This window comes from Alternaria postmessia (genome assembly GCF_024291825.1).
Source record: "Alternaria postmessia strain BMP 2775 chromosome Unknown scaffold_36, whole genome shotgun sequence".
NCBI lineage: Eukaryota > Fungi > Ascomycota > Dothideomycetes > Pleosporales > Pleosporaceae > Alternaria > Alternaria postmessia.
The window spans coordinates 195008-221956 of NW_026260109.1; the positions used below are offsets into that span (position 1 = coordinate 195008).

The 26949-nt window shown below is 51.7% G+C and overlaps 9 protein-coding genes across 9 annotated transcripts; 2 read left to right on the forward strand and 7 right to left on the reverse strand.

The window, feature by feature from the left end:
- Positions 1–926: 926 nt before the first annotated feature.
- J4E82_006307 (uncharacterized protein) lies at positions 927–2862 on the reverse strand (the record flags this gene model as incomplete). Its single annotated transcript, XM_051732564.1, has 3 exons — positions 927–1198; positions 1255–2532; positions 2583–2862. The coding sequence occupies 3 exons, from the start codon at positions 2860–2862 to the stop codon at positions 927–929; spliced, it is 1830 nt and encodes a 609-aa protein (XP_051587710.1).
- Positions 2863–3715: 853 nt separating this feature from the next.
- On the reverse strand, positions 3716–4975 carry J4E82_006308 (uncharacterized protein; the record flags this gene model as incomplete). Its single annotated transcript, XM_051732565.1, has 1 exon — positions 3716–4975. One exon carries the CDS (start codon positions 4973–4975, stop codon positions 3716–3718), a length of 1260 nt encoding a protein of 419 aa, XP_051587711.1.
- A 2072-nt stretch (positions 4976–7047) lies between these two features.
- J4E82_006309 (uncharacterized protein) lies at positions 7048–11371 on the forward strand (the record flags this gene model as incomplete). Its single annotated transcript, XM_051732566.1, has 3 exons — positions 7048–7169; positions 7266–7308; positions 7460–11371. 3 exons carry the CDS (start codon positions 7048–7050, stop codon positions 11369–11371), a joined length of 4077 nt encoding a protein of 1358 aa, XP_051587712.1.
- A 521-nt stretch (positions 11372–11892) lies between these two features.
- J4E82_006310 (uncharacterized protein) lies at positions 11893–12302 on the reverse strand (the record flags this gene model as incomplete). The annotated part of the gene is made up of 2 exons (XM_051732567.1): positions 11893–12019; positions 12088–12302. The coding sequence occupies 2 exons, from the start codon at positions 12300–12302 to the stop codon at positions 11893–11895; spliced, it is 342 nt and encodes a 113-aa protein (XP_051587713.1).
- Positions 12303–13145: 843 nt separating this feature from the next.
- Positions 13146–14327, forward strand: J4E82_006311 (uncharacterized protein; the record flags this gene model as incomplete). Its single annotated transcript, XM_051732568.1, has 2 exons — positions 13146–13613; positions 13668–14327. The coding sequence occupies 2 exons, from the start codon at positions 13146–13148 to the stop codon at positions 14325–14327; spliced, it is 1128 nt and encodes a 375-aa protein (XP_051587714.1).
- Positions 14328–16910: 2583 nt separating this feature from the next.
- J4E82_006312 (uncharacterized protein) lies at positions 16911–18518 on the reverse strand (the record flags this gene model as incomplete). Its single annotated transcript, XM_051732569.1, has 1 exon — positions 16911–18518. The coding sequence occupies one exon, from the start codon at positions 18516–18518 to the stop codon at positions 16911–16913; it is 1608 nt and encodes a 535-aa protein (XP_051587715.1).
- Positions 18519–20946: 2428 nt separating this feature from the next.
- Positions 20947–22410, reverse strand: J4E82_006313 (uncharacterized protein; the record flags this gene model as incomplete). Its single annotated transcript, XM_051732570.1, has 1 exon — positions 20947–22410. The coding sequence occupies one exon, from the start codon at positions 22408–22410 to the stop codon at positions 20947–20949; it is 1464 nt and encodes a 487-aa protein (XP_051587716.1).
- A 1083-nt stretch (positions 22411–23493) lies between these two features.
- On the reverse strand, positions 23494–24373 carry J4E82_006314 (uncharacterized protein; the record flags this gene model as incomplete). The annotated part of the gene is made up of 2 exons (XM_051732571.1): positions 23494–24013; positions 24078–24373. 2 exons carry the CDS (start codon positions 24371–24373, stop codon positions 23494–23496), a joined length of 816 nt encoding a protein of 271 aa, XP_051587717.1.
- A 515-nt stretch (positions 24374–24888) lies between these two features.
- J4E82_006315 (uncharacterized protein) lies at positions 24889–26013 on the reverse strand (the record flags this gene model as incomplete). Its single annotated transcript, XM_051732572.1, has 1 exon — positions 24889–26013. The coding sequence occupies one exon, from the start codon at positions 26011–26013 to the stop codon at positions 24889–24891; it is 1125 nt and encodes a 374-aa protein (XP_051587718.1).
- Positions 26014–26949: the final 936 nt, after the last annotated feature.

Genomic DNA, 26949 nt, shown 5'->3' on the forward strand with positions numbered 1-26949 from the left:
TATTACTCAACCTTATAAATACTTTGCACAAGAGATTGTTTCAGGAACTTACAAAACAAATTGTCTTTATTCAACACAGTCATGGAGACCCTCATTCACAGCCAGCGATTAACCCTCCTCCGCCTAACAGACATCTCATCAATCTCCTCACCACACGTTCGTCTCTTCCATGAAAACTGGTCCAACCACGATGCCACAGGATGGAGTCTCCATGGACCCACGCACTCCTTGGAAGAAAGCTATGAATGGATGAAAGAACAACTAGCACCATCACCAGGAAACGATAGCATGTTCTACTCTGTGTTTGCAACATCCAACCCTTCGGCTTCGACTTTGGAAAGCAACGATGGTGAGGTTGGCGACGAAACTGGCTTAGGGGAGCACGTCGGCAGTGTAAGCCTTCGTCTTCAGCCCAGCGGTCCCTCCATCCCTCTTCCGCCTCCATCCTCGGAACACCCACACTTATCAACAGAGAGCATGAGGGCATTAGGATACGCCTTCTTTCCCTCAGCACGAGGCAAGGGATATGCGACGGAAGCGGGTCACGCGCTGTTGAACGCTTATGCTGCTTTTGTGTCTTCGTCGTCGGCAACACAAAACAACAGCCAAGGAGGACATTGGATAGAGAAAGCATATGTTGAAGCAGCAGTAGACGAGGACAATCCCGGTAGCATCAAAGTATTGGAGAAACTCGGATTTAAGAAGCTGGGCTGGAAGCATGAGGAGGAGAAGGTGTTTCTGAATGGAGCATGGAGGGGACCTGGGTACTGGGTGTATGGCCTGTTTGTTTGAGTATAAAGGACTTTACACCTGGGAAAAAGGAAGACATATAGGCATAGGGAGAAAAGTATGCAGACGAAGAATATACGATACTTCATGTATTCCATCTTTGCGAAAAAAGAACTTAGTTATATTCTACAGCTACCTCACCACTCAGCGACCTCGCCTTGCTTAGGCAACGTCGCACGAACAACCTTGTCACAGTTGAGCAAGCAAAGAGGGTCGAAAGCCTTCTTGAGCTGCCTCATCGCGTCAACGGTACTTTGGCCTACTTCATGTGGCAGGTAGTCTCTCTTGACAAGACCAACGCCGTGCTCCCCTGTGGCAGTGCCTTCGAGTTCGATGGCACGCTTGACCATTTCGTGGACAAGGTGAGACGCCTTTTCGTGGTCGCGGTTGCGATTGTACAGGATGATGGCTGTAATGCATGTGAGCAAAGTCTGCAGGAAGAAGGTAAAGATAGAATGAGCTTACAGTGGAAGTTTCCGTCTCCAACGTGTCCTACAATACTAGCTAGTAGGCCACTCTGCCGGATCTGTTCTTTAGTCTCTTCGATGATTTGAGGGAGCTTAGATATTGGCACGGCAACATCTGTGGTCCAAACTCCCATCTCGGGATCACCTTCGCTCTTGGCCATGACACTCCATAGTGCCTCCTTGCGCGCTTGCCACAGGTCTTCTTTCTCTTGTTCAGATTTGGCAAATTCGAAGCTGACAGAGCCGGACTTCTTGGCCATACCTTGCACTTGGCTGACCTGTTCTTTAACCGAACTTTGAGTACCGGCAAACTTGAAGAAGAGCGTTGGTGCATTCTTCCATGTCTTGGAGGTTTGCCCTGCGTCGTTGATGCACTGCATCTGAACATCGTCGAGGATCTCGATAGCGGCGATAGGTACCCCCGCACCAACGACCTTGAAGACGCAATCCGCTGCTGCACGGACAGATGGGAAGGCGCATACGGCTACACTGGTGTGTTGTGGTTTTACAGTGACCTTGAGTGTAGCTTCTGTGACGAGGCCCAATGTGCCCTCGCTGCCTATAAACATACGCGTGAGGTCGTATCCAGCAGAAGACTTTCGTGGCCGTTGTCGAGTCTTGATGACAGTTCCATCAGCCAGGACTACGGTGAGCGATATCACCCAATCCTTCATTGTGCCATAGCGATACGCATTTGTGCCAGAGCATCCTGTTCCGACCATGCCGCCGATCATTGCGCCTGGACCTGGGTCGGGAGGGAAGAACAAGCCTTCCTTCGCAAGCTCCTCGTTTAGAAGTTCCCAGCCCACTGCAGGTTGGACGACAACGTCCAAATCGTCCTTGTGTAGTTTCACGATCTTGTCCATGCGGCTGAAGTCGATGCATATACCACCCCTTGTTGCGGCAAAGTGGCCCTCCAAACTTGTGCCTCCGCTATATGGAGTGACTGGAATCTTGCGCTCGTGGCAGACCTTCATGATGGCGCTGACTTCTTCGGTACTGCCAGGCTTCACGATACAGAACGGCACGTCGCCAGGTTGAGAAGGATGCGAAGACCACGAGGATCCGCTGTGCGACTCTAGATCATTCTTGTCTAGTGTGATGTTCTCTCTGCCGACAATGTCACGCAAATCTGTCCAGGCTGCTTCCATGTTCGCTTCGGAGATGTTGTGCTTGGGAGGATTGAAGGTCTCGAGCGGCGCGGTCGAGCTCGTGTCTGGCTTTGGGGGGATCATCTGGCCGTAGTAGTAGCCTATGCAGCCTGTGAGAAAACATGCTAATCAATCATTAGTATGCGCCATGTTTGAGATGTTTGGATTCCAGTACCGAATACGGTCGCAAAGAATTGTCCTCTTGCCGTTCTTTGCTGCAGCGACTGAATCTGGATCTGCTCTGCCTTCTCTTTCTGTACACGCTCGTAGATACTCTCATTCAGTTGGAGGTAGAATGGCTTCTCGTCGTCCTTGCCCATCCTGTTCTTTTCACTCGTCCATCGCCTCTGCGTTATTCTTCCCACTCCCGCACCAACTCCGCATTCCCGCCATAGTGCCCCTCCTCTGGCGGTCCGTAGGGCGAATGAGCCTCGCGGTAGGCTTCGTAAAGGCATTGCGACTATGACTGGCGTTCGCTCATGTCGTAGTCGGCGAGGCGACAACTGCGGGGAAAGCTTTGCATGTGAGCTGAACGATGATGATGCGCGGGTAAATCCCGGACTTAAGACGCTGCCAAGAATTGTATATGCACGTCACAACCAGTAATGGGAAATCCATGTGTTGTGGAGAATCGTTCATGCTTACTTTTCCGGAATCAGAAATTACGCATGGAAACGTGATACTCGCGAATATCACGACATTGCGGAACAGATGTGAAACATCGCGTTACGGTCCGTCAGCTTATCAGAGCACAATGTATCGCACGACAACGGCAAGTGAAATCAATTATGGTCAATCATGATTTGTTCAAATATACTGCAATTGCGAGGCTCAATGGCCGAAGCCAGAGCGTTATACCAAAGACAACCCCAGCTCCCAACCAAAGGAACCCAAAATACCGCCACGCGGTGTCGGTCTTGGGGAAACTATCCAACGCCTGTCAACTGAGTGATAAAGATGGACCAAAAAAAGAGCGATAACCAAAGCAGATCTCTATCAATGCGCCCAAAGGTAAGAGCCGTGTCCCTAGAGATGCTCGCAGGATATACAGCATAAGCATGGGAGAAGCATGTATCATGAAAAAGGCCGTTATCCCAAACCGAACGCCATGCTAAAAACAAGTAAAGAATATGCAAGAATGAATCGGGTATAAGGATAAGATGCGAAACCAATCTGCTCAAGTGCCGGGTCAAGTGAGAGGGGTATGTAGAGCATCGAGGGGTAGAAAGACGGTGGCGTGGCACCTCAGCCGACCGCTTACGCGTCGAGGTTGTATGCAACTACTACTCATGTGGCGGTGCATGTAACCTACTTCCCCGACATGCGCAGCAGTCGAGTCTTGAGCCAGATGACGAATCGTTGCCATGTGCCCTTTGCGGCTCGGCTCTTTGTAACCTTGGGTGTGGCGGAGAAGGCGGCTGCTTTCTCGGGGTCGACCGTAGTCACAAGCTTCGGCAGCGAGTTGGAGTGAGCCTCGCGATGGTCTGAGTACTGGCGCCCACCCACTGAAGGGCGGCCTCCCACCGAGGGCCGTGGCGTCTTCTCATAATCAGTAGATACAGTGCGCGTACGGTTTATCTCAGTCCGATCGAGCGTTTCTGACTTGCGACGGTGGTGATCTTCTTTCTTCTGTTGTTTCTTGAAGTCGCGCTCCTGTTGCTTGTGCGCCTCTTTCTCGTACTTCCGCTCTTTGGCTCGCTGTTCCTCTTCGAACTTCTGTCGCGCAGCACGGATGGACGCAGCTCTCGAGGCAGGGTCAACGGGGGAGTCGCGTCCGCCGCGGATGAAGCGGTATGTCTGGTCAAACGAGGTGCGCGAGCTGGGTGAAGTCGTGTCAATGGATTTGAGCGTATCACCCCGCGCGCGAGGTACTCCGACTGGGGAAGTGAGCGAGACGGATGACTGGGAGTAGCTGCCAGCAAGGCGGGTGGATGAATTGTTGGTGTGGATGCGTAGGGATGTTCCCTGTGCCGAGGAGATGGAACCGGATCTGCGTCCTGGTTCGTACGCGTTCTGTCTCAGGCGGAACTCATCGTCGGACATGATATCATCACCCTCGTGGTCGCTTCCCAGGACTGAGGGCGGTGACGAGTGGGCTATTGGCGGTGTGTAGGGCTGCGGAGTCTGGCGAATGGCCGGCAGGGGTGTCGGCCGCTGCAGCCCAGAGGAAGAGGAAAACTGCGACGTGTTGGACGTTGAGCGGTTGTGTCTGTGGCGGCCGTTGACTGGGGAAAAAGTAACGTCGGATATGGACCGTGAGTAGGCGCCATATTCTGAAATGCCCAGACCGGAGAGGTCGTTCTCGGCCGCAGGTCGTGATAGATCGAGCCCACTGCTCTCCTTGGACGAGAGCTTGCGCAGGTAGGGCTTGATCTTGAGCTGGTGGGAGGAAGTCGTGGACGGCATGGGGCGTTGTGTCTCTATCCAAGACTCTTCGAAGACCTTGGGTGTTTCCGAACGATTAAAGGTAAAGGCGTCGTAGTCAGCAACGGGGCTCAGAGGGCGCGGGCTCGTAGCAGCTGAGGCGGAGTATCCTCGTTTGTGAAGACGCGCATGCCGGGTCGACATGTTGGAAGGTTGCTCGCGCGTGTTATCGGCGCATGTCAGAGTAGGTAGGCCAGGAGTGATCAGCGCTCGGAGGATGGTTCAAGTTACACGCTGGAGCATCACCAAGCCAACGTGAACGTCAGGACTCTTCCGATGGTTCCGCGGACGTCAAGCGTTCCCAACAGATGGTGACGAAACCACTGTGTCAAGTCTTGGGGAGAGCGGGCCGCTGTTGATGATCCGGGGCAGTTCCAGGATTGACGACGGCCGATGGCGTATTCACCAGAGAAAACGGCGGTTACTTAGCCGGAAGACGCTTCCTTGGTTGCTGGGAATGCTGCGAACGCGAACGCTCAGTCCAACTGGCGGCGGCCTCGGCTCTAAGCGCCTAAACGGTTAGCCGGCGATGAGTGATGGATTACGTTGTCTGGAGTGATGGGCAGAGCATCACCACTCGAGACGGACGCCCGCGGCGATTGGGGAGGCGAGTGCTTATATGCGCTGCCGGGCCCGTCTTGTCGCGTGGGTGTGTGGAGGTACTTGGGTAGGAGAGGAGCCCGGCTGGAGCGGAGTCGCCGTCTGCTTGGATCGAGATAACAAGACGACTGGCTGGGAGAGCCTCACCGCTCGTGAGCCACGGAACAGAGTGCTACCGTGCCGTCCGACGAGATATGCCTCATGGCTGCTCGCACCGCAAAATGCTCGATCTCTCTCCTCTTTCGCCCCGCCTGGATGCTTGGTCGCGCAGCAACTCCACGCAATCTAGTGGCACAGCAGCGTCGGAACGCGCAGCAGCTGGGCGGCGGGCTCGATCATGAGAGGTCACGAGCAGAGCTGCGGCTCATCACTGCAAACGTGGGCCGTACGCGCCAATGCAGCAAGCTGACCTAGATTCCTACAGCCGACTCGCGATTCGTATGTCTCAAACCGTGTACGCCTCAGCCATACTAGGTGCTCTGTCCATGGACAAGTTGGCTGTCTTCTCACGAGAGATACTCCGCTTACCCCGCCATCACCCAGACCTGGTCCTAGTCTAAGCCACCCAATATTCAAGGCTGTTATCTCTCACCTTAGTGCAAACACCGCATGACGACGAGGCCTGGAGGGGGCCTGGCCTGGGAATGCCTTGTCGTGGTACCTCACGTGCGCGCTATTTCACCACGGCCCGGATGAAACATCCATGGATGAAACACGTCTACCCCACACTCTGGTCCAACCATGTTCCTGTTGATCTTCCTCGAGCACGTGTCTGCGATCCCGACAAAGTAGTATGACATGTTCATTTGAGTATTGGGGACTGAGCCATCTGCTTAGTGCTGCACAGTCAGCCCTGCAGCATCCACACTTGAGTTATGACGCCAATCACGCCAGAAGCCGGTTTCTGTCTTCTGACTGACCTCTCGCTGTACATGGCGTTGAGAAGACGCCTCTGAAGGGCGTATTGACCATAGAAGAATCCTGTGTCCCACCTTTGTGTTTTGCCTCTCTACAAAGAGTTCCATGATCACCTTTGTTGGCTACTTTGTCATGGTATCCTACGACGCGTCGCACTGACATCTACGGGCTATCCTGTTACTACTACTACTACAGCTTTCCTAATGATGGGCAGCATGACGGACCTGGTCCCAGCTTCTGCCAAGGACCAATACATTGTCTATTCAACAGGAGACAGTAACATCGGAACCAGTTTAGGCTCATCGAAAATTTTGTATCTCAAATTGCTGCATGTCGTAATCTGGCTTTACCAATTAGTGCAGCAGGCATGTGCAAGTATGTAACTATCTGGCAGTATCTGTAGTTGTGAAATTGGAGGCGAGGCCAAAAGTAAATCGGTGTATTGCATTACATGCGCGCACTTTACTGCTTCGTCTACGCGCATAGTAGTTTGCTCCATGCTCAGTGAGAAAGTCGCGTTGCTGGGGCATGACTAAGGCCCACCCTGACGTCGAGCACGGGTCGCAACTTCCCGAACATCAAAAACATCCTACCTCAGAACCATCTCCATCTCCCACGCGCGTCCCATGGAGTTATAGCCCGACACGCCATCATCCGACCGCATCCATCACTTCTCGACCCCATAAGTGATCGCGACCATGTCGTCCAACAAACGGGGAAACATCTTTGGCCAGGGAAAGCCTGAGCGCCCCTACGAAGAGCGCGAAGATGTCGCGGATGTGCCCCAGAAGGCAACAGCAGCACAGTTAGCATCCCGCAAGTAAGTTGTCCTTGACGAGTCCTCACTTTGGCTTCACGCCACTTCCGTTTCGCGATGGTCTTCTTTGACGGTCGCGTGCTAACTCTTTGTTTCCAGAATCAAGACCGCGAAAGCCCGTCGACCAGCAGGCGCTTCCTCCGTAAGTACCCAAAACAACACAACACGCTCTCCACCGCCCCATCAACCGCTGTGCCAACATGCCGGCAGACCGCTACACCCGCAAAGGGCGATACGAGATGCGTCGTAAGGAGGAGGCTTTGGCTAACGTACGCGCTCAGGGTCTCTCACAGAGCGCAAACTTTGGCGCACCACAACAGAACGCCTTCAGCTTCGGTGCCTCCGCGCCCGCCCCCGCGAACAACGGCGCGAACGGCTTCGGCAGCAACAATGCTTTCGGCGGCGGCGCGACTAATAGCTTCCCACCCGCGCAGCCCGCTGCCCCTAGCAACACTTTTTCAAGCTCATCCTTCCCGGCTTTTGGAGGTAGCAACCAGGGCACAGGCTTCAATCCCACACCACCATCGTCTGCGGGCTTCAACTTCACAGCTGGAGGTGCAAACCCGTTTGCGAACGCAAACTCGGCACCTGCGACCAACGGAAACACGCCTGCGCCAGCCTTCGGAGGATCGTCTATATTTGGTAACGATGCTTCAACACAGGGGAATCCCTTTGGTGGCCTAGGCCAGAACAGCACCACGAGCTCGGCGCCCTCGGGCGGCATGTTCGGTACTACCAGCTCAACTCCCTCCGGAGGAATGTTTGGAACATCCAGCGCTGCGCCGTCAGGAAGTATGTTCGGTACATCGAGTGCTGCACCAACAGGAGGCATGTTCGGGGCATCAAGCGCCGCACCTTCAGGCGGTATGTTTGGGACGTCAAGTGCTGCGCCCTCTGGTGGTATGTTTGGAACCTCGAGTGCTGCCCCCAGTGGCATGTTTGGCACTACGAGCGGCGCCCCGAACGCTACGAGCACTCCCGCTCCTGCATCTACGCCCTTCACATTTGGCGCCTCCACTACGTCAGCCTCGAACACGGCAAGCACGCCAGCCACGAGCGGCCTGTTCAGCGGGTTTGGCAACTCAGCACAACCAGCGGCGTCACAAACAAGCACGTTCACGTTCGGTGCTAATGCGCAGAAGGAAGAGGCGCCCAAACAGTCGCCTGCGCCCGCAAACAACATCTTTGGTGGCTTCGGTTCCAACGCACAGAAGAGCGAGAGCAACTCAGAGACTCCGAAGCAAAGCAATCCTTTCGGGGGTCTGGGTACAAGCGCGCAAGGCACGCCAAATGCTACCGCGACCGCTCCGGCATCGAATCTGTTCAACTTCAGCGCAACTGCACAGAAGTCTGACAGCGCAACATCGACTGCACCCTCGACCAACCTTTTCGGAACCACAAGCTCTGCCCCTAGCAATCCGTTTGCGAATCTCCCAACAACAGAAAACAAATCCTCCGCTGAAACAGCAGGTACACCATCGAACTTGTTCGGAAGCCTTAAGAAACCTGAGGAGTCTCGCAGTACAGCATCGACGGATGCGCCCAAACCAAACCCATTCGCTGCACTTCCAAAGCCGGACGACACGCCTGCTGCAACAGGTAGCAATTCCGGATTTAGCCTATTTGGTGCGAACAAGGATAGTGGTGCAGCAACAGTGAAAGCTCCCGAAGCACCAAAGTCCAGCTTGTTCCAGCCATTCAGCACACCGCAGCCGGCAAAGACGACCGACGTGGAGAAATCACAGGGCGGAATGTTCACTGCAGCTCAACCCAAGACTAGCTCTGGTCTCTTCTCTCAGACATTTCAACCCGAGAACAACAACTCGAGCAACTTGTTCAAGAAGCCACAACCAACTTCAGAAGCGCCCAAGGCCACGCCCACCCAATCCACCGAGGCTTCCAACCCTTTCGCCTCTTTGTCCAAGCCTTCCACCGATCGCCCCAACTTGTTCAGCGCTTCAAAGGAACTTCCGCAACCCTCTCCCGCGCCCGCCCTGTCAAATCTCAACGGAGATTCACAAGCACTCGAGATGCCCAAGGTCCCCAAGGTGCACGTTCCGAAGGAGTGGGCTGTTCCAGGTGCCATTCGTGCGCAAAGCAGCGATGGCCTACTGAAGCAAATATCTGATTTGACCGCCCAACTTCAGGTGTTGAACGACAAGTACCGACAGCAGCTAAGCAGCCTTCCCCTCACAGCGGATTGGTCGAGTGTGTCTCTCTGGCACTACCAACATGCCGCGGATATAAAGAAGAAGATTGATAACGCGAAGAAGCAACGCGCAGCTGCACGAGGCATCACTGGCAACGAATCGAGCCTGTCTACGAAGCGCAAGGTCAGCGATGAGAGCCCCGAAGTCCGTCGTGACCCATCTCCCTCCAAGCGAGCTCGCGCAACCGAAGCGCCTTCCAGTCCAACTCCTCAGTTGTCGGGTTCTACGCCAAAGCTCAGTGCGCCAGCAACAGCAACATCGAACATGTTTGCCAAGGCAATCGGTAACAAGCCTTCTACACCTGCGGCAACATCATCGACAAGTCTCTTTGCGCCAAAGACGGCCGAGAAGCCCGCTACGGAACCCTCAAAACCAGCTGCACCAACTACAGGATTCGTCTTCACACCGTCAGCGCCGACTGCTAACGGTGCAGAGACCTCCGGCTTCAAGCCAAGCTTTGGTGGCAGCTCCACAGGTACCTCAGCCTCTACTGGATTCAAGCCAAACTTCGGTGGTAGTTCGACCAGTACATCGGCTTCTGCTGGGTTCAAGCCAAACTTTGGTAGTGCTCCAACGGGTGGCTTCATGGCCCAGTTCACCAAGACCGCAAAGACTTACGAGGAGCTGGCCGCAGAACGCAAGAAGAAGGCTATGGATGAGGACTACGATTCCGATGATGAAACCAAGGAGGAATGGTCTGCTAGGTACGACAAGGCTGAGGCTGAGCGCCTCGCTAAGGAGAAGGAGATTGCCGCCTCAACTAAATTTGTCCTGCCTGGTTCTGAACCAGCTGGTAGCACGTCGCCGAAAGACAATCCGTTTTCTGGTCTTTTGAAGCCTAAGAGCGATGCACCTGCTCCAAAAGCTGCCAGTCCCGCGCCATCTACAGGTAGTCAATCAGTTTTCGATGCTTCCGCCTCGCAAACGTCATCGCCTAACATTTTCGGCCATCTGTCAGGAGCATCATCCAACAACCAAGAAGAGTCTGACGAAGATGATGCCGAACAGCAAGACACTGTTGGCTCAGCAGATCCAGCTACGCCTACACAACGCGCATTTGGCGAGTCGGAGACAGAGTCTGAAGACACCCAGAAGCAGGATACAGCTCCCAAGGGCAGTTTACTCTCAAGGATAACCAGAGATAATGACTCCGAATCAGAGAAGGAGAATAGTGGCGCCTGTTCCATGTTCGGCCAAACCAACGGTACTACCACTCCGGCCAACAAGCCCTTCCAGTTCTTTGACTTTGGTGCTGCATCCAAGACAGCGCCACCAAAGTCCGATACGTTTGCTGGCGATCAGACCTTCAAGGTCGGTACTCCGATCAAGTTTGGCGGAGCTCCCGCTACTGAGAAGAAGGACGGTCCAAAATTCAACTTCCAGCCTGCTACACCTGCAGCGGGCGAGTTCTCAACCACGCCAGCGAAGCCACCACTTGCCTCGATTTTCAACTTCGCTCCGTCAACAGGTGGATCGTCCCTTTTTGCACCGTCAGGTGGCAACTCTGTGACCTCGTCTGTGTTTTCTTCGCGCGCTGTCACGCCTCTATCTGACGCTGGTGAGACTACTGCAGCATCTGCAGCAGAGGACGACGAAGAAGGTGGCAAGCAAGAACAGATTGACTTGACCAAGTTGACTGAAGACGAGCTTGAAACTTACGACATTATCTTCCATACCGAAGTCGTACTCGCCAAGCACCAAGAGGGAGAGAAGGGTTGGACGAACATTGCCAAGGGCCCTTTTTGGATTCTCAAGGACAAGCAAACGGGCAAGTGCTCTGTTCGAGTCCGTATCCCGAGCGGCGCCACACCGCTCAATTACCAGATTCTACCCGCGCTGCCCGCCACTGTCACCGGTGGTAGCAAGAAGATGGTCATGGCGACCAAGCCCGCCAAGGAAGGCGGCTTGCAGTCCGTTCTTTATGCTGTCAAGACGCCTGAAATTGCACAAGAATTGGCAGCGAAGTACACGGAATCGGTTCCTAAATCACAGTAGACGACATTTTCTACTTTGACCTCTATACACACTGTATGGATCGCGGGTTGAGTGTGTATTTATTCGTTTTCACTCACCGGTTTCCTCACCTCCTTGCATTAGTTTGTTTGCCTACCCTGCCCCTGTTTTTACCTCCAAACACACATGTGTATGTTTTTCAACCAAGATTGGCGAAAATGTTTTTTGTATCTTTCCCCAGCGACTACTTTCTTCTTCGCCCTTTTCTTGGGGATGTTGGAACATCATCCAGATAGATGAGCACTGCATAACAACGGCGTTGGTGGCATGGACCCCATATTGATTTGTTTCTTGCAAAGCGACGACGGATGGAAAATGGGATCTTGAACCTTCATGTAGTATACTATGAGCTTTGTTTCTTTAATATGCATTGAGCGCATTAGTCGCGCTATCTTCACAACATTTCAACGTCCAACTATGCCCATGATGAGTGTGTGCGATTTGCCATGTATTCTCTCCTTCCTACACTCTGAATTCATAAAATTGACGCCTTACTTCTATCCTTAAACGCATGAAAAGGAGCTCGCCACATCATCAAAGTCGTAATCCGTGAGATTTACAGGTCCTGGACCGAGAATGTTCGAATTATTCTTCTCGACGTACAGATTTCGTCCGATACAATTCACATCCCTACATCACCGTCAATGGAACGCCGATCTAGCTCCTAGAAAGTGCATTGATGAAGACGTTCTACTTACTCGTATAAGAAACAACCATTTGCAAGACCAGAAGCGACAAAAGCCCAGCTTGCTTGCTTGTCAATGTCAGCGCCAAGGTTCTGGCACTTCCAGCGATCTACGACCCAAGATTTGGATAGGCCTTGACCATTTGTCTCGCTGGAGAGGAGAAAGACGACGGAAGACAGGGCGGGCGTAATGTGGAACAGCAGTGTAGCTGCGATGATAGTCTTCATGATAGATAGGGGTAATAATCGGGCAGTCTAGAGGCTATAGGAGGATTTTAGAAACCAGAACAAACTCAATGGCGTAGTGATGTTGAAGAAGAATGTCTACAGAGTATAGTGGGACGCTCCTAGGATACCCTTTTCGCAGGCAATATGTACCGGATAAAGCAATCTAGCTCTGACCAACTTTCTTCCCTTGTCTAGTTCTTATCCTGTTTCCCGTATAAAAGGCGTCCAATATTGGGCTACATCAATAGTAGTCATTGCAACGATGATGCATGTAAAGTGTAACATTGGTTGTTGAGCGTTGCGTGGTAGCGACCAATTGCAGTTGTTACGTCGGGTGTCAGATGCTACGTCAGGCGAACCGGTCAATAGTCAGCTCGTACAGCTAGAACCGTCACAGACCCGACAATATGACTTGACATATCCTGTAGGATGCTGCGAAGCTTGTGGCGAAGTTAACCAAGCTGACGAGTACTTGGCTTACAGGCAATTCTTCGCCGCGACTCAGTTTATTTGATTAGGCAATCGCTCTGTAGTATTGCAGTAACGTACAATGTTTACTATTCTATAGAGAGGTTGCATTATGGATGGATTTGTACTACCATCGCAGTTGGTTCTGGCGTGGCAAGGCTGAAAGTCACGATGATGCATCTATCCAGCAGTGGGTCTGGTCTTGCTGTCCGTGCGTCGTGGACGCATTCCCCCAGCCTCCACTAGCGTGCTCTGGTCGCATCTGTCATCGATATTCGCCCTCGACGCGCCAAATGTCGCCCTGAAGTGCGCATACCTGGCGCAAGTATACAGCGCAGCCAAAGTCAGCGCGGGAACCACCAGACTCGTTTCAACATGGACGCGCCATCTTCACAACTCCATCTCGAAGTTCGCGACTCGGTCGTTCGCGCTCTTGCAACGCGCAGGCCTATCCTCCACCATCTAAATGCCGATACATCCTGGCTACTCCAAATACCACGCCCAGCGAACGCCGTCAAACATGGAAGTCGCATATACTACAATGTTCTGATTGACCCGTGGTTCGTTGGCGGGCAAAGCGATGTCGCGAAATGGTTTAGCCAACAATTCCACGCGACGGAGAGCGCTGTTAAGAGTGTTGCCGAAGTGGAGGAGCTGGCGCGACAGGTGGAGATATTAGCTGGAGGCCTACGAATGGGTAGGAAAGGAAGGAAGAGAAACATAGAGGAGGTAGAGGAGGAAAGCTATGTGGATTGTGTGGCTGTTAGCCATGAGTTCACAGACCATTGTCATAAAGAGACACTTCTAGAGGTACATCGTGATGTACCTGTTCTCGCGACAGAGGTATGTATCTCCCGCTATAACGTTCGAGAGATGCTGTGCTGATAAGCCCCACAGCAAGCAGCCAACCTAATATCCTCCTGGAACCACTTCCGTACAGTGATAACAACACCCACCTTCACCGACAACGCCGACTGGCACGACTACAGCCTCTCCCCTCTCCCTTCGTGGCTCAGCATATCGCGTCTTACGGCGTCTGGAGATTCTCTCTACTACCACTCTGCGCTCCTCATTACCTTCGCTACACATCCCTTCTTATCGACAGCCACGCCTAAGAAACGTCTCTCAAGTCTCAGTATAAACGGTGATGGAGCAGAGGACTTCTCATCCAACATCAATGGCGAGGAAGCGGAGTGTGTAATCTACACGCCACACGGCATCCCCCACGAGGCCCTCAGCCCAATCGCCAAAGCCGATCCACCGCTACATACACTCGCTTTCCTCCATGGACTCCACGACGTATCCATATCTTCCGCTCAGCAACTCAATCTCGGTGCCAAGAACGGTGTTCTTGCACAGCGCATATTACGAGCGAAATACTGGGTCGCAACACACGATGAAGTCAAGAAGGGCGGAGGTTTCATAAGCTGGTTCCTACGTAGAAAGGTCTGGACAGTAGAAGACGCGTTGAAGGAAGCAAGGGCAGATGATGAGGGCGAGTTTACGGATGTGAGGTTCCAGGACATGAGGAACGGAGAGAGTAGAGTCCTGGAATGAATGTGAATATTTTGAGGATGGACACGAGGGATATAATTGTAAGTAATTTGTGATCTTAGTCCTGAGTATATACCCAATTCGCGAAGCTGGGCCTGAAAGGACAGCAATCTAAAACATTTCTCCCATCATCGACGTTGCAAGACGAACTGCCAGTACAATGTCCTACAACCGATCGGGGAAATACTGTCATAGGCACAAATCATATTTACTTCACACAATGTCACAAAACAAACATGAGCACTACAGCTCCTCCAGCTCTCCTAGTTCCATCTTTTCTTGCAGAATTCTTTGTTCTTCTTGGGATCTTTTCTTTTCTGCTGTCCGCTCATTCTGGATATTTGGAGGAGGCAAGGTACCAGGAGGTGGGTTGAACTATTGCCTTTAGCAGTGTTAGACAACGACAGGGGTGACGAGAATATCTCCAGTGTACTTACTCTTTCAACGTACACCTACCATCAACACTGTGTCGAAGATCTTCAGTCTCTTGGCCCAACTCCGTGTGCTGGTTGAGATACTCTGTCCGCACTTCGAGTAACATAGGTTGTGTATCGTATATATTTTTGCCCGTCGATTCGTTTGGAGAGCTGGCAGCCAACACACGATCCTGCAGATATCATCACGGTCTACTGCATGCCGGCATTTGCGATCTCCTGGACGCTTCATCTTCGCGAAGAACTGTCTTGGTGATCATTTGTGCTGCGATAACCTAAAAGACGGTGCCTTAGTAAACTACATAGGTTGCCGAGCGATGTCCAGAGGTCAAAAGATGTTGCGATAGGGACATCGAGACGAGATGGAGATGTTGTAGGTTTACATTGCGTGCGGCGGCGTATGACGTACACAGGCTTGTGTATGGATTGCCCTCTGCCATATGTCGATGCTTCAAATGTACTGAGGTCTTCCTACTTTGTCTAAAGATATGTCATATCAAACACACTCAAGGTGATACAGCGCCATGTGATTACCCACTCAGTCATCCGGTGTTGCTTTGCATTCTTCCTCTTCCGCAAAGAAGCTCTCAACAATCATCTGCACCAATATCATTCGTTCAGAAACAGCGACTACAAAAAAACACTCCGAGTCCTTACTCATTACTTTCAATCTATTTACAACCCCTGGAATGCTTTTTAAGCCTCTCGCAGAAGTTCTCGGTGCCCTCCACATCGACAAAAGGAGAACCTATATGTTAGAATGGGACAGAGTGCTCTATAAACTTAATACCACGCAAGACGTCATCACAGAGCCTTTCCAGCTATTTCCGTATCATATAGTAAAGTGCATGACATTAACCACATTAGGTGCGTGAATGAGCGGTCGTGCAATCGGTAGCCCATGTCAGGAAAATATAGAACTTCCTGCGGGTTGACACCACCATGTTGTACAGGTTAGGATTATGGTCACGCCTTAGAAGAGAGACGGTAGAGGAACGGAGGAGATGTCTGGTTATTTCTTGCTCAAACCACTGCCAGAGTGTCCTCGGCGAAGGCTGTTTTGAACTGATTCATCTGCGGTATTTTCTCTCTTCTTTTGCTTGTCCATTCACTTGAGATCACACACCTTCTTAGATACCATCTAACTGGCCTAGCTATCAGTCCAAAGAGTGCTTGCCTCGGTAAGGAGCGCGTAATCTGCAGCTGAATTTCTGACGCTAATCGACCTATCGAATGACTCGTCTTAGTTTCTCTACAAGTTGTTCCTCACTGATTAGTGAATGGCTTCACGCACACCTCAGTCCGCTTTTGTGTAAGAATAACTCAGCTGGTTCCAGTAGACAAGTTTTTCAATCGACGCATGACTTGTAGCTGAGCCCTCTTTGTGGAAGAAAAGTTTGTATGATCCTCCAATATGCCCAGGCATGATTCTTGACCCTGCGCGTTTACAACTACGGTATTGAGATCCCATGATGTGTCGCTTGAGCCAAATCAACGCAACTTCGCGTTGCGGAAGCTAAAGGAAGCCACAATGCACGCACGTTTCGTGATACACATTCATGATGTGATGATGTGAATGAAAAGCGCACGCGCACTGATACGAACCAGACTATCGATTGCGCGGGAAGACTGCCGGATTCGGGAACGTCGCTAACTACACGATTACGGGTTGTATGTGTATATTGATTATGCATGCATGCATGCATAAGCGCGGCGTGAGCTCGTGTTTTTCAGCGCTTTCGCACAAGTGTGTGTACAGAATAATATTGATCAAGTGTCTTAGTGTGAGTGTATGTTTGGACTTGAGTGAAATGAGCTGCAATTGGTAAAGTGCTTCAAAGCCACCACATCACGACGAAAGATAAGCAAGTACTTTTGAAGGAGTGACAAAAAGTTGGGTCATAAGATGTGTCTACTACTAAACTCGTACCTATCGTAACCATTCTATACCAGTTGTTCGTTGAATATAAACAGTTGAAGTATGAGAAGAAATTCCAAACGCATGAAAACAACCAAATTTGGACAGAAACGCTTGAGCAATGCAAGGTGAGGAAAGCAAGGCCACAGTTCCTACGTTACTGTTTCGACACCTCTGCCGCTCGTAATTGTTGCTTGAGATAAGAAGTGAAAGTGCTCAAGCTACCTGAGTAGCTTAGTAGTGGGGGTAGGCGACGTAGCCAGTGGGTTGAGGGGTAACCTTCGAGGATGAAGGAGTGTTCACCGGGTAGGGTACAGCGGAGCTAGAAGGGGTGGCAGCAGGGTACTCCTTAGTCGAAGAAGAGGGAGTGGCGGCCGGGTATCCCTTAGTAGAGGAAGAAGGTGTGGATGCTGGGTATTCCTTGGTAGAAGACGAAGGGGTAGGGTACTCAGTGGGGTAGGCCTTAGATGAGGAAGGGGTGTGAATCGGGTAGGGCGCCGACGAAGCAGTGTAGTGGATCGAGCTACCGGAGGATGGGTAAGGGGGCTTGACCTCGGAAGAAGGCTTGGGACCAACAGGGTAGGGCTTGACGGAGGATGGCTTGGGGCCCTCCGAGTAGTGCTCCACGGAGGAGGATGGCTTAGTACCCTCGGGGTAGACAACAGAGGGGGCTGGGCCAGGAGTGTAAGCACCACCAGCACCAACGGTGACGGTCTTGGTCTCAACCTCATGTACAGTCTTGGTGACAGTCACTGGGGCAGGGCACTGAGGACCGCCAGGAGTACCAGCGGGGTATGTTGGTGCAGGGGCCTCAGGAGTGCCAGCGGAGTAAGTCGGCTTAGGAGCCTCAGGAGTACCGGCAGGGTAGGTTGGCTTAGGAGCCTCGGGGGTGCCAGCAGGGTAGGTCGGCTTGGGAGCCTCAGGAGTTCCCGCTGGGTAAGTTGGCTTGTGTCCCTCAGGAGTCTCCGCTGGGTAGACGGGCACGTCAGATGTAGGCTTCGAGCCGTGAACAGTCGAGGTCACGGTGACAGTGGAGTAGGTTGGGGTCAAGTATGTTGAGTAGATGACACTGGAGTGCTCTCCCTGACCAACTGAAGTGCTGCATGGCACCCAAGATGTGTGGGTGGATGTAAGCGTAGTGGTGTAGTCGGAGTGGGGGTACTCGGAAGCCGATGAAGGCTTGGGGGTAGGCTTGACATAGCCAGTTCCGTAAGAAGAGGGGGTAGGCTTGACGTAACCAGTTCCGTAAGAAGAGACGTGGTAGACGGGAGTGGAAGCACTGTAGGCTGGGGTTGAAGCGTGGTAAACCGAGGAGCTCTCGGCGGGCTTGGAAGCACTGTAGATGGGGGTAGACGCGCTGTAGACGGGAGTCGAGGCGTGGTATGCCGATGAGCTCACTGCAGGAGTAGATGCGCTGTAGACAGGAGTGGAGGCATGGTAAGCTGAGGAGCTCTCAGCAGGCTTGGAAGCACTGTAGATAGGAGTGGACGCGCTGTAGACGGGAGTGGAAGCGTGGTAAGCGGATGAGCTCGCTGCAGGGGTAGACGCATGGTAGACGGAAGAGCTTGCTGCGGGAGTGGATGCGCTGTAGGCAGGAGGGGTCGACGCCTCGTAGACTGGCGTGCTAGCTGGGTAGTGGACCTGAGAGCTGGGGGTGGATGCTTCGTACACCTTGGAGGAGGCCGGAGTCGAGGCGTGGTAGGCACTGGGAGTTGATGCTTCGTATGGCTTTGATGAAGTTGGGGCAGGCTGGTATCCAGTAGGAACAACAGCTGAGTAGCCGTATTGAGGCATGGCCAGGGCCGAGCCGACGAGAGTAGCAGCAACGTAAGAGTAACGCATCTTGATAGTGTTCTTGATTCGATCTTTTTACGATAGTTCCGAAGGTTGTTGAGTTGGGATTAATTATTATGAGGCTTTTGTGATTGCACTGTAGCGAGTGTTGGTTGGAAAGCGAAGGTGAATGGTTGGATGAAGATAGACATGATAGATGAGATGGAATGAAAGTTATATACCATAGTCTCCAGACTTGTCCGTATGCTTCCATGATGGCTGACGTCGATGCCGTCCCCACTTTGTCAACACGAAGTAACATCTCGCCATGTGAAGAGCTCCGCTCTACGTACGAGCTGTCGATAGCGTGAACATCCCGAAAAGTAACATCAGCGAAAAATTCGCAGGGGTTGAGCGAGTAACGGCACAGCCCTACCGCACGTTAATGCCAGCGTTGCCGGGATGAGCGACCGTTGTGAACTATATTTGCATCACGCTTTAACCATAATGGGATTAGCATATTACCAGCTACCAGTCACGAAAGCCGGAGCGCTCGGAACTCAGCCTTCACCACACCACCGTCATCTCCGCCCAGCTCATCGTCCGCCAGGCCTCAACAACTCATGTTCGCGAGATCGCGCATTCGGCGACACTTCCGTTGTTGCTATGCTACCCAAGTACCGCTCCCAAAGATAGCCGGCCACGTTCCTGAAGATCCACCAGGGCCGTAGCCTCGGGCGCCCCACCAGTCCGAGCCTTGCTTCCTCCGAGTTCCACCTGCGCGCATTATGGAAGCTATACTCGATCGGGTCTATGATAACAGACCTTCAATGAGCCGACGAGCTCTGTACTGTCGCCTTCCCTCATTGTCTAGTCAATACTCCTTCACTCCTTCGCTAGCAACGCCACATATGCTGACTTGCAGTTACGAGATCCCGGTCTTACTCTTTCAGGTACTGTACGCGGGAAACAAGCAATGCGCTGATGGTCCGTGGCGTTCGTCTCTCTCCGACCTGACATGAACGTTGCACCGCTGCTACCAAGCGGCCATGAGTCTTAGCATCGTACGTCGCTCTTACAAACAAATGTGGCAAACTTACCCAAGACTGTATACTATGGAAACAGTGTGGCTGGACCTGCAGTGGTCTGCGCGATCAAAGCCGTGCACGCTAATACGAAGTGCAAGCGTTGGGTTGGGCAAGTGCCCTCTCTCCACTGTGCTCCTCGTATTTTTCGACAGTCAGCCAGTAGAATTCCCTTTCTCAAAAATACACCAGACTATTACCAAGCCTGAGCCAGGTGTCATCTCAGCCACATACATCAGACATGGCGCTAGTGCAGGTTGTGCCTGTACCTCGACATTTCTCCCCTGTTTGTAGAACCCGGCGGAAGCTTATTTCCCCTAAGCTTCTTACCGATCGGAGCAAGCGGAGCACGACCACGATTTCGACACTTATTACTAGAACGTTCTAATACACCAACAGACCTTTTCTCGGATTTCCGTCTCTGCTGTTTCTACAGTCACGTTCGCGGTAAAAACTACTGTCTATCGAAAGTTGACAAGCAGAGCAGCTTCTATACATGTTTGGACTAGACACTTACGACCTGAACAGCTGAACATGGCTGAGCGATCGCAGCTTACCACGGTCATTCTTCTTGCACCACTCAACTCTTTTTTTTTGCCCACAAGATATGTACTTTGTACAAAGAAACGTGCGCGATTGTGATGCAATGCGATGATAACGTCCTGTTGAACAGCAGAGAATGTACCTAGATCGCTTTGACCGCATAGAACCTATGTGCAGCGTGCATCCGCTGGATGCACAACATGTATGCGCTCTGGGCGCAACGCTCGTCATCAAAATGCCGCAACATCAGCAACTCAGTGCACTATCAGGTGAGAGTTTTGCTGATACGAGCAACAGCGGAGGTATTCCCACCAATTGATGCCATTAATAGCACCGGATGGTGGTCCAGCCGCGCTAGGCTCTCGCTCCAGATCTGGGCCCCGTTACTGACCAGTATACAGAGACAAGACTGCCGGCACACTGCGGTTGAGCGCGACGATTGGATGAGTCCTGACCACATCAAGGGAGGAACAGCGATAGATGCATCATGGTCATCTCGTCTGTCATTACCAGATGTAGCGAAGCTGAACAACTCTTTGCAGTAGATACCTAAACCTGATCACCCTCAACACATAACTTGTAGCGATGACGACAGGCCCGGTAGCCCCGCGAGACACGAAAAACGCCGCCTAAGGTTGCAACATACCCACAAATTCCGGAGAAACTCAGTCACATCACTTTCGTTAACTTGGATACCAGTGTGGGGCGTAATCGTTGTTCGATCTTCCAGTAATCTTCGCAAATGGAACAATAAGCGTTGACCTGCTGAATGCTAATAAAATTTTGGACGCTCGGCTTGATTTGCTGGTAGTGCCTCCATCGGCGTCACTCTGCCTTTCAAAAACGAACTGGCAGCCGCATATGCTAAGCTAAGAAGCAGTAGTAGAGGCTACCATCCGCTCAACAAGAATTTCTACAGCTACGCCTAGGCTGTCTAATAAGGTTAAGACGGGATAATCATCCGAAAGAGCGCAAAGTGTCCAATGGAGGTCACTGCTGAGGGCTGGTAGTTCGTCAAGGATCCCACTGTTCATGCAGTTGAACATGAAGGTGAGGCGACTGTGGATCTCGATCTCAAGTGCTTCGAGAAGCGAAGGAGGTACGGCCGATGCAGGCGCAATTTCAAGGTATGCTTCCTGGCTGGGTTGAACGAATGTAAGCTCTGGCGTAGTGTTCCAGATGGCATTGGTAAACATATATTCGTAGTCTTCTATGTCTGTAGTTTTCAGAGGTTCAGGGATGCAATTTGAGTTCGAGATCGGCATCGCTGGTGATTCAGAGTCATCGTCGTCTAGGAAACCTAAACGACGACTTTCTAGCGGCTTCACGAATCCTCGATGATTGGCAAAGTCCAGAGAGTCTCCCGAAGAAGACGAGCCGGAGCATGGTGATTCTTCCTCCGAGATTATGGGCAATAGCTGACGATTAGGTAAGAGTTGAGTGGCAACTCTTAATTGCGGCATCTGACGCTGGTGTCGAGACCTATTGCTAGAGTAAAGTCCATATGGTTTACATCGTTGGCGCGCGGTGGGCTGGAGACTGAGTTCAGGCTGAACGGGTGCTGGCGTCCGAGAAATGCCTGAATACAAGTCGGGGCTAGATCTGTTTGGGTTCAAGCTATTTCGTAGTGGCAGCAAGGTTGCATAATCTTCTGCTGTTGGGTGAAGATAGACCAATTCAGCAAGGCCGATCTCCGCCGGCTCTTCATCCTCATCGGCGGTATCGCGGTGAATGACTGGCCGTGGTTCTTCTTCCTCCATTGCCAATAGTTGGTTCAAGGCTGTATAAGCGACAGACTGATCTGTGTCAGTGTCGACATATTTTAGTTTTGGGTGGTGATTCAGTGACAAACTTTCTGCGTCTGGATCAGAGACATCAGAATCACTCTCGTTGTCGCACATAAACGATGCAGCGTTAGAGCTAGACGGGTACAACAGCTGGTCAATTACCTTGGAGGCTTTCACATCTTGTGGAGTGGTATCAAAGTATCCACTGTCAAGAGGTAGCACTTCCGAAATGCCTGTATGAACTTCGTATACGTCAAACATGTCCGCATTGACGAACTCATCTATAAGCTGAGATATGTCTTCTGTCGTGGGGTACATGTCTGAGAGACTGCAGTCGTCGTCATCGTCGTCGTTATTAGCAAGCATGAAGTTCTCGCCAGGCACGCGAAGACTACACATCTCACCATCTAAACATGAACACTCGCCATCTTGACAATCATCGAGGAAGAATGTAGTGGCATAATACAGATCTTCGATGCTGTGGTCATACTGGATAGTTGCGGAGCGAGCAGTGATATTGCGAAGATGATCTAATCCTGGGAGCATTGGAGAACCGGTGGTGTATCGAAGGATGGGGTCGCATTCAAGTCGCCAGGGTCTTTCGGTCGCAGTCCCCCCTGCGAAGATACTACTTAGTGCTAGGTTCTCATCGTGTGTGAATGGAGACACTGCATCGAAAAGTAGCTCTGCATATTCCGATGCTCCCGAGAAAGAAGGGCAGTCCAGCTGCTCGCTCTCCTGGGTCGGATCTGAAATGGCAGCAGACCTTGTCCGCGTCTTTGTCGTGGAAGAACTAATCATCTCATTTGGTACATGATCAAATGAGTCAAAGCACCCCAATGAGCGCAGTAGATGTTTAGCAGCAACTGTAGCCTCACACTGCTCTGTGTAAACTTCTTCTGCATCTGTGATTCCAGTCAGCACCTCTGAGTGGCCATGTTCATCTCTCGCCTCTCCAGTGACGGATGGATAAGGAGATCCGTATATAGGCATAAGGTACAAACATGTCGACGGTAAACTAGGTTTCCCAAATGGGGTTCGAGCTAGACGCCTACCAGAGACTGCATATCCAGATGCAGCGGGGAGACCCATATTGAGAGTTATGATTCAAAGAAAGTGGAATTATCGGTGCGTATCAAGCTCAGAGTTCCTGCTTACATTGATCACCGGGATCAGTTGAATTACGGTATGCGTATGCAAAGTTGCTTGTTGTTGACGAAGCTGAACCAGCGCCAGTATCTCACTCTGTGAGATGTAGGACAGATCGAACCCCGTCAGAGAATTCCTTATAGTCAGTAAATCTCGTACGCTGTACAGTCTATGGAAGTGCACTGTGTGGTATGTTAGCTTTGAGGCCAAGAAAATACCACAGCGTTGTGGGGTAATATTTCTGTAAACATGAGTAAGCCTACAACATTCACCATGCCTGTGGTAGGATGAACAGTTAAACTGCGTTGATGGTTCTTCGTGTTTTAGCAAGGTTCAGCTTGTGAGCTGTCTTATAGTATGCTCTAGTTATAAATAGGTACAAAGAAGTGAAAGAGAGGAGAGTGGACACATGATCATATACCATGTGCGAAGACCATCCTCGACGATGATGACCACTGTATCGTGAATGCATCACGAAGCCTACAGGTTGATTTGCAGACCCAATGTAGCATCTACAGTGGCTTTCCCGTAGAAAGGCTCCGTACCTGCATTACCCACGTTGACATAAGTGCTGTCCTTGAAAACACCGACCTTGACAAGCGCTTCTAGCCACTCTTTTAGGTCTCCCTGGAAAGGACTCTGAAACATCTTATCAGGCAGCAAGCTTGAGACTGTAATACCGGTATCCTCGTTCTTACCCTGGTACAACTTCCAGCTCGTACCGAACAAGTTGGGGATTGTGGCTTTCGCACCAGCAGGCCATCCGATGGGTAGTTGGCCACCAGTATATTCAAGCCATAGCATGAGCTCTTGGGCGGAAGAAGATGTGGAGTCGCCTTTAGTATCGGAGGTCATAAAGTCGAAAGCAATATTGCCTTTGTAGGCGGTGGTATTGGTGCGCGTCCATTCGTATGTTGCAGGAATTGATTTGATAGCGGAGAGCTTTGTCTCGAGGTTTTGGGTCAGGCCGACGAAAGTGTAACCCTTGGGCACATTGTCGCTAGACTCAGGTCAGTGACAAGATCATACAAACCTTGGTAATCATGAAATTCGAGTGTACATACGTGGCTTTTACATAATCGATGTCAGTAACCGCACTCCACTTGATCTTCTTGTTCCCATCTGAACCAGTCGATACGGAGTCGTATGCTGTGCACATGCTTCCCTTGGTTTGTGCCGAGTTGTAGAACATGTTGTACACGATCCATGGGGTATCAGTCAGAACGACGTTCTGAGCCGTGCCACACATCTTGATTGGTGCCTGTGTCGCCGAGTTGGAGATGGTGACGCCTTGGGGAGATGGCGCTGCCAGAGCTGGAGCGGCGGCCAGCGCAGCGCTGAGAAGTGCAAGGGTGAGCATTCTTGAAAGAGCGTGATATAGGTAAACGAGTGACTGGATGAGAAATGTGACGACGAGTGGCTTGATGTGGCTATCCTGATGGTCGTGGTCTGATACTTATCAAAAGACTCAAATGATGTGTTATTTCCCGAGCGCGGGAACTAAGGCGGTGAAACGCGCTATGTGTGTAATCGAAACGAACCATCAACGGGTAGGTCCGCCGCATCCGATCGCAGCGCAAGCCTAGAACGATATGTGATTCTATGCGTAACCCCCTCAGTAAGTTGCCTCCGTGATTGGTGGAAGTTGTGGTCGTTCCGCCGACTTTGAAGGGATTGGACGACAAGGCATGAGGCAGCCACAGTCGCATGCAGCCCCAGATCGAAGGGCTAGGTAGTTACGCGTCAGCGCAAAGAAATTGCGATATGAAGCCGGGGCCAAGCACTCGCTCGGGGAAATCCTTTACGATGAGTAATCGCTCAGACTCCACAGTGAAGATCCATCTTCTTGCTGATACCTGTGGAGTCGTAAATCTCTCAAGCTTTCCAATAGCTGAAGGTTCCAAGCTCACAACCCCTGGCTTCCTCTTCCGCTGCTGCGAAGGCCTTGGGGTTCTTCCTTTTCTCTTGTCTGAGCGTATGCTTCTCCCAATCTTTCATCACCTGTAATGTTGCCACAACCATCGCTGAATCTATAGTTGCCGAACGAATATGAACCGATTCATCAGGCAAAGACCCTCCACTTCCATCACCATATCCGTCCCAGAAGCAGTGATCTGCAACGATACTGCCATAAAGCGGATCCGCGATGTTGCCCATGGCAACAAAGAGAGCATGTCTTAGTGTGTCATACCTGGAGCCGTGAATGGACGATACCTTGGTGCTCGTAACCCACATGTAGGCGCATCCGTCTGGGCCGATGAAGCGTAGGGAATCATAATTAAGCGCATGCACGTAGGTTGTCAAGATGGATCTGGCATTTGGACCTCCATAGCTCAAGACTTCAGACTTGCGGAGATTAGTCCTGGGGTCCAGCTTCAGATCATAGGTCCAAATAGCTTGATGCGCTTTGGAAACCTTTTTGCTCGATTCAGTGTTCTCGTCGGGACATGTCATTGTCCATGAAAACTTGGGACTGCGGAAGCTGCTACTCGTGCTCTTGAACTTGAACGAGTATGATGGTGGAACAGGAGTTTGCGCATGCTCTGAGGGACGTATTGTTCGCCAGGCGCACGAGTCTGGTGTTTCCAACCAGCTGGATCCGGATGGTCGTTTGCTTTCCTGGTGAGCATACAGGGTTGAAACAACGGGTGGTGGGTTCCATTGAGGCGGGTATGGTGCTTGGCGGTATTGCTCAAGATATCCGGGCAACGATGATGGTTCCAGTGCGATTGACGGTCGCTTTGTGGGCTGTTGATCCAGTAATACCGGAATCGGTAGATTCTCAAGTGGCGACTGGGGATCTTTGTATACCGGGTATTGCTCCACGACTACTTCGGGCAAGGTACTGAACCTACTTAGATCTTGCGGTGAATCGAATGATCCAGGACTCCATGGTTCGGCGGGTGCTCCAACGCTTCTCGAATGAGGCCGTAGGGATTGTGCGGAGCGCTGATGAATGAGAGGCAGAGGCGCGACTTGCTGGGTAATCACTGGAGCCATGCTCACTGGCCGCTGATCGGCGAAAGAAGAGACGCTTCTCGAATGAAGTCGCAAAGATTGCGCGGATCGCTGCTGATGTAGCAATGGTGACAACCCTTGGGTGCTAGGCGGCATCATGCTTGCAGGGCGACCATGCTGGCTTACTGCACTTTGCGATTTTTTCCGAATTCCTTCCACTTCCAAATGTTGCATCCTGTGCGCAAGCAGCTCATCCTGTCTCAATTGCTCCTCAGTTGTTGTAGTTGGTGGAGCTGGCGGCAAGGGTGCTGGTAGCTCTGCGATAGTTGGCACCGGTGCATCTTCGCTATAGTGTGGTTGTATATAGGATCCTGGGGCAGGTGCATACTCCCCGTAGTACGAGTGGTTAGGCGATGAGGCCGGCGAATAACGGTTTTGTGGGTACCCTGGCTGTTGTGGAGGCGACTGCTGGCGGCGATGAGTCTGCCAGCCCTGCCATTGAGGAGTGGGAGTCAGCGACGACATGGTGTTTACCACTGGTACGACGTCTTAAAGAACGCGATGACAGTCGAGATTCTTGGAGCGTAGGGACTCGTCTTCAAGTATTGGTAGATCAGCAAGATTTCGCCCCCATCCAAAACATGTCAACCCCCTCGCGATTCTCAAGGCGCAAGGCGCCCAAGATGAACGATGAACACAAGCGACAGACTCAAAGACACTGACGGACAAAAGCAACAAATGGGTTAGGTGTTAGTAGAAAGCAAGGCCTATGCGAGGTTTGTGGGGTCTGCGTAAGGGCAGACGAGTGAGGGATCAACAGGATCTTGGTGCCTGTGTAGCCGCGGGAGGCTGGACGCCTGAAACATCGCCTCAGGCCGCCCTGCTGAGAGCAGCCGGCTATTTTCCAAAACGGCTCTTGTCGACCACAACGACAGAGCGACGCAACACAAACTTATATGAAATCGATGGCTCCTCACA